Source organism: Sinocyclocheilus anshuiensis, unplaced genomic scaffold, assembly GCF_001515605.1.
Source record: "Sinocyclocheilus anshuiensis isolate Anshui unplaced genomic scaffold, SAMN03320099.WGS_v1.1 scaffold1163, whole genome shotgun sequence".
Taxonomy (NCBI): domain Eukaryota; kingdom Metazoa; phylum Chordata; class Actinopteri; order Cypriniformes; family Cyprinidae; genus Sinocyclocheilus; species Sinocyclocheilus anshuiensis.
The window spans coordinates 680802-687525 of NW_015544295.1; the positions used below are offsets into that span (position 1 = coordinate 680802).

At 36.7% G+C, this 6724-nt stretch overlaps 1 protein-coding gene across 1 annotated transcript; it reads left to right on the forward strand.

Moving 5' to 3' along the window:
* Positions 1-864: 864 nt before the first annotated feature.
* On the forward strand, positions 865-6724 carry gins4 (GINS complex subunit 4 (Sld5 homolog)). The gene is made up of 7 exons (XM_016499002.1): positions 865-1222; positions 1947-2033; positions 2512-2625; positions 2949-3046; positions 3269-3357; positions 5625-5715; positions 6067-6724. The coding sequence occupies exons 1-7, from the start codon at positions 1136-1138 to the stop codon at positions 6161-6163; spliced, it is 663 nt and encodes a 220-aa protein (XP_016354488.1). The 5' UTR covers positions 865-1135; the 3' UTR covers positions 6164-6724.

The window sequence follows — 6724 nt, forward strand, 5'->3', positions numbered from 1 at the left end:
GTGAGTGAGATGAATTAATGCATATTCATATTTATTTTAGAACTACAGTAACATCTGATTTCTCTCAACATGGGGACAGGAGAGCTGTCAATCAATAAATTGGAAAAAAAAAAGTAACTTGCGTTACTTATTTGAAAAAGTAACTCAGATATTCTCTTGTAAATTACAAAGTAATGCGTTACTTTACTAGTTACTTGAAAAAAGTAATCTGATTACGTAACTTGCGTTACTTGTAATGCGTTACCTCCAACACTGGTGTCCACAATGACAGAATTGTGGAATGAGAGTCCTTTCACAGTTTAATATCAATAACTGGTGCAGAATGTGGCACTGGAGAAAAATATCCGGCAGTAAACATCAGTATACTGTAATAAAGAAGGAGGGGAATGAAAAGAAGAAAAATAACAAAGCAACAGCGAACAACGTAATTTGTAAAATTCACAAATGCTGAGATTCTTATTCAAACAGCCTCTTATATATTGCATGTCCACCTAATTTCACAAAATCTGAATTGTCTAAATCTTGTTGATTGAGAACTAAAATTATATATTAATATATGATTAACTATTAATACTATTAGCTATATAAATATACAGTATATCGCTAGAAAAAAAACGTATTTTTTATTGTCTTTATGTTTGATTTTTTAAAATTATTTTTTAGTAACAATATCAAAAAGATACACAAACATTAGAACAAGAACATGTGGGGGATACATACAAATTAAAAGGTAATTAAATAAGTAAACATAATACTAATAATATAAAACATACAGTTATACAATCATTTTACAATCATAAAAGCTACAACTTATTTATGAGTTTTTCTGTAAGTTTGGATGTAAGCTTCTCTTCTCGTCTTCGTTTTGGTCAGAGCACGCGCTGACGTCATGACGGCGACACGTTGTTGGTTTTTGGCGCGAAATTCCTCCTCTGAAGATTCCACAATGAACGCGCGTTAGAATGTAAACAGCGCTGAGTTTGTTGATTTAATTTCGCGGTTCTTGTGAAGTCTGCTCTTTCTGCCGTTTGGTTTTCAGGAGTGTTGTAGACAGTCGCCGATCTGATTCCCTGATTCCCTGTACAGCTAGCTTGCTAAAGTGTCTCTGCTGTTGTTTGTGGCACAGCGTGTGAGAATGTCAGACGCCAGTGATCTGAGCGCAGGAGAGGAGGGCCAGGAGGAGGTGATGACCCCGGCGGAGCTCATCGCCAGACTGGAGGAGGTCAGACATCTAACGGGTGCTCCAACCATACTGACCGTGAAATGTGTTTTCAGAAGAGCGCAGGGGCACCACTCTTAAGATGAAAGAAACTTACAAATAAAGAATAAAGTCTAAGTATACAGTAACGTTACCAGTCAAACGTTTGGACACATCCTTGCATATTATTTATAGGAATAGTGAAGTTATCAAAACTATGATAAAACACAGAAACTCGTTTTACTTAAAGGGGTCATATGGTGCTGCTAAAAAAGAACATTATTTTGTGTATTTGGTGTAATGAAATATGTTTGCTGCTCATTTATTATTGGTGCTTAATAAATGTTCTTATAAATGTTAAAAACGGGTTCTGCTGCTGAATATTTTGTGGAAACTTTAAGGACTCTTTGATGAATACATTTAAAAAGAACTGCAGAAAAAGAACTGAAATGTAAAAGTGTGTAGAAGTTGTTTTTAGTCTACAAAACCAATTTCAAGCGTTTAAAAGTAAATTCAAATCATCAAAATGTTTCAGTATGAAACAGAAATTCAATCAAATTGATGTTTTTATGCTCAAACTTTAGTATTATTAGTATTTAATAAGTGCTGCACATCATGGGAACAATACATTTGAAAAATAAAAGCATGCATTAGATACGGTCTATAATACGAGTCTTATTGCAGAGCAGACACATGATATCAGGAAGAGTGTTTTTGAATGCGTGTCAGTCAGTCTCCTGTGTTTCAGGCTTGGCTGAATGAGAAGTTTTCTCCAGAACTGTTGGAGAACAAGTCAGAGTTGGTGGAGTGTGTGATGGAGCAGATCACACACATGGTATGGATCTGTGTTCAGTGCTTTTTACAGTGGTGAAACATTGCATGTTATATTTAGGTAGCTGACAAATAAAATTGGCATTTTTTTCCAATATCAAGGTTTTCGATTAAAGGGGAAAGAATATGGGTGTTATAACTGGAAAGCTAATTATTTTATGTGGTTTCTTTGTTTAATTTAATCAGTTTTTTCCAGTTATAATAACCTTTTAGTCACTTGATTTTCCAGTTAAAACAAATAACATGAAAAACATAAAACAGTTTGTGTCATCATAATTATACAAGAATTTGAAATATGTATGCACAATAATGCTAAAATAATCACAAAATTAATTTAAAACAAGTCATTTAAATAACTTTAATTAGTTTTTACAGTGAGGAACCCCCCCAGAATATTTCCACAGCCAGTTACATAAATTTACTATATTTTTTTTATACATTTAAATTTCTTATCAGTTAGTCCTTGCTATTTGTGTACGCAGGAGGACAATCTGCAGCGGGTGAGGAAAGGTGATGTGAAGGCCAGTGTGCATCGCATGGAGATCGATCGCATCCGCTTTGTTCTGAGCAGCTACCTGCGCTCAAGACTCCAGAAGGTATCCTGAACACGACTACAATATCATTTAACTGCTGCTTGTATTCAAAGTGACTTCAACTCCACATATTACACACATTAGACAGTTCCCTCTGGAGTAACTTTACGGATACGTGTCTTTCTCACAGACACCGTTATGGTAGATCATGAATTACATGAGTCTAGACCCTGTCAAATATCTAGCTGTCCTTATAGATGGTTTTAAGATGTTTTTTTGCTCTAGAAATGATCTTTAGCATCCTGTGTGCTTTGAGGTGAAGCAAAGGTAAATTGCACTGTAGGTCTGTTATCTATATACATATATGGTTGTCGTCTCGTCTGCAGATAGAGAGGTTTTTCCCTCACGTTTTGGAGAAAGAAAAGTCACGTGCTGATAGAGATCCTACATTTCTTTCCCCTGAAGAGTTTGCCTTCGCTAAAGAGTGAGTTCATTCTGAATCCTTTCTGTTGTCTGTATCAGGCAGACAGTGTGGTAAAGTACAAACAGATCCAGAACATTCTTTTAATTTCTTTGAGAATGACAGTTTTGGGCAGAATTTTGAGTGTTTTTGCCTGTGTTTCTGTCATCTAATTCACATAATGCACATTGCGACGTGTGTGTGTGTGTGTGTGTGGTCTCCAAATGTTATATGTTGTGTGTTTAGGTATCTGGCCAACACAGAGGTGTACCTCCGAAACGTGGCTCTGAAACACATGCCCCCGAACCTGCAGAGCATTGACATGCTGAAGGCTGGTGAGAAACATTTCTTATTGTTTTAAACTGATATTTTAAGAATAGTAGACAGTTAACCAACATTACTTTGTTTCTTGTTTGATGTATATTTATTAGTGTATTTTTCAGTAAATTTTTGTATTTTCCAAAATTTTACTAGCCAGAAAATACTAGAAGTCAAGGTCAGCAAGTTGTTTCCCAGTAGGGCTGCACAATTATGAAAAAAATCACATATATTTTTAAATAATATCGTAATCCGTTCTTTTGGATAAATAAAGGTACAAAAGCTGTCTCTTGGGCGGTACCTTTTCAAAAGATACTAGTCGTATGTACCATTTCACTACTAATATGTACCTTTGAGGTGGTAAATAAGGTACAAAGGTGTACTTTTTGAAAGAGTACCACCCCAGTCACAGCTTTTCAACCTTTTTTTCTGAGAGTGAAAAACTAGATGTTTCCACAGCCCAATCAGTCACATAAAATTAATATATTTTATAACTCCTGGATGATGATTACATCTAAATCGAGTCTAACCAGCCCAGAGTGTGCATGTATATATTAGTGCTGTGTTCGATACATCGATACGACAACGTATAGTCATAGAGATTTGACGATACGAGTATCCATACAGATATTGTGGCACGTGTGCAGCAGTGGACCACGCTTAATTTGAATACAAGAACAACATTTAAAATTGAGCAGAAAAGTGCGAGGTTTCTAAAAAATAATGAATAGATCATAATATATAGGCTACAACAAGGTTTAATCTGGCCGCAGAGGAACACCACTGGGTTGCCTGATATAAAGAGACATAATCCCCGAAACAGAGCTTTACACTTGCAATACGGAAATATCTGCTAAATGTGCTACTTATCTTTGTCAACCTGGCAACCATGTGCACACGCAGTCTCTCCACTGTGGATAAACGCACTTGCTTTCTGAAAACAGCGGTTTTAGTTTTAGCTTGCAGTTTAGCGATCTCCACTTTAACAGTGAAGCTGTGGCTTTAATTCCTTTAGAAACAACTATGTTACCAGCTCCTTGCTGAGAAAGATAATGTAGCTCATGAGTGATTAAGCTATTTAGTTGATAAAATTGCGGGGGCAGCGCTAAAAAGTTTGTTCCTGAATGTCTGGCGGCCGCAACGTGATCTGTGTGAGTGACTGAGTGTGTGTGCGTTAGATACAGAAGACAACGCATTAGTTTAGAACTCTTCTCATTTTTATTTTTATTTTTTAATCGTAGAGAGTGTGTTAATTTGTGCAATGATAACCTACCAGCAATGTAAATATGATTTTTATCGCACATAATTAAAACAACAATTACGATATTGTCGCAGACGATATATATCGCACACCCCTAATGCCATTACCTATATTGTACTGTGGTACAGTTATGAAGGCCCTTCATAATGCAGAGGCCAGCTGCCTGCTCTGCCAATAGTTAGAAATGGCACTATAGTAAGCAGTGTTTAATAAACAGCTGTTTTTCTAAATTCTGCTGAGGTGAAATTCAGTGCAGTCATGTCATTACCTATATTGTACTGTGGTACAGTTATGAAGGCCCTTCATAATGCAGAGGTCAGCTGCCTGCTCTGCCAATAGTTAGAAATGGCACTATAGTGTGCAGTGTTTGATAAATAGCTGCTTTACTAAATTCTGCTTTGGTGAAATTTAGTGCAGTCCTGTATCGTGATACGTATCGTACCGTGGCCTATGTATCGTGATACGTATCGTATCGTGGCTTTGCTGGGGATACACAGCCCTAGTATATATGCACCTCCGTATATATATATATATATATTATAAAGAAACCGATCAGAAAAGCATATACACTAATGTTTTTTTTTGTTTTTTTTGGAAAGAAATGTATACTTTTATTCAGCAAGGATGCATTAAATTGATGAAAAAGTGACAGTAAAGACTTTAAATTGCTATTTCAAATAAATGCTGTTCTTTTGAACCTTCTATTCATTAGATAATTTTGAAAGAAATGTATCCGTTTCCACAAAAATATTAAGCAGCACAACAGTTTTCAGCATGGATAATATGAAATATGTAATATTTTACAAGTGTTTTTTTTTTTTTTTATACATTTTAAAAATAAATACAGCCTTGGTGAGCATGAGTTTCAAAAATGTTAAAACAAATCTTACCAACCCCAACATTTGAACAGTAGTGTTCATTTTTCAATCTAGACCTAAATGGAATGGAATGCTGTAATTGTGATGGTTTTATCTGGTGGCAGTGGTTGTTGTTTAATTGGTGTATGGGTTTGTTTGTGTGAAGTTCCTGAGCCGTGTCTGGACTCGTTTGTGTTCCTGAGAGTGAAAGAGAGGCAGGAGAATATCCTGGTGGAGCCCGAGACAGATGAGCAGAGGTAAGAACGGCAGCTCGAAGCAGTCACACACAAAGTTTGGGAATCCATCAAACCCATACCTGTTGATCACTAATCTGATAATCCAGTAATCAGGTTACAGCCTAGTTAGGATGTGGTGTGAGAGGGCAGTGGCCTGTGGGCAGGAGAGGGCAATAGTTTCTGGAACAGTGTTTGCTGTCTCATAACCAAACACTAAACTGAATGATACTTATAATAAAATGCCTTGGATTTTCTTATCAAAATTTACTATGTCCTATAGGGGGCAGCATTCCTGTTCATTTTAATGAGCAAATTCATAAATGTATTCCTAAACCGTATTTATTTGGACATCTTTGCTGTCGTCTCTCTCAGGGAGTACGTTGTGGACTTGGACGAAGGTTCGCAGCACCTGATGCGTTACCGTACTATAGCGCCTCTAGTGGCCAGCGGTGCAGTGCAACTCATTTAAACCTGCAGAGCCTCAGGATCTGAATGAAGACGCCACAGAGGAACAGATCGCCTGTGTACTTCATCCGCACATGCTAGATGGCCAGCTGTGAACATCTGTCAGCCTCTCAGCACCTTTACAGATCCTGTCTGGACCCTGAGCACATCCATATGTTTGAATCCAAAAGCATTTCTATCTTAAAATGCCTAATTCTCATCATGACACTGACTTAAAATGTCAGTATGGATTATTATTATTGAGTATTGAGTACTAATCTATAAAAAAAAAGAAAAACCAATCTTTGACGTATTCTGACAAATGGATATGTAACAAAACACAGATATTCTGAATGGATGTTTATCTGGATTGTTTTGAGTTGTTGATGACGTCCAGCAGAATTTCATCACATATTGACAGCTCAGTCTGATCAGAAACTGGTGAACCTGACACTCTTGCTCTGAAACGGAAGCTGTGGTTTTCTCTGTAAGTGGGAAGTTGTCGGTTTGGACGTATGTGGTTGTTTAAGTGGCCATTGGGGTTTTGCTGGTGTGTTAGAATAAAATTATATTATTTATGTTTCTA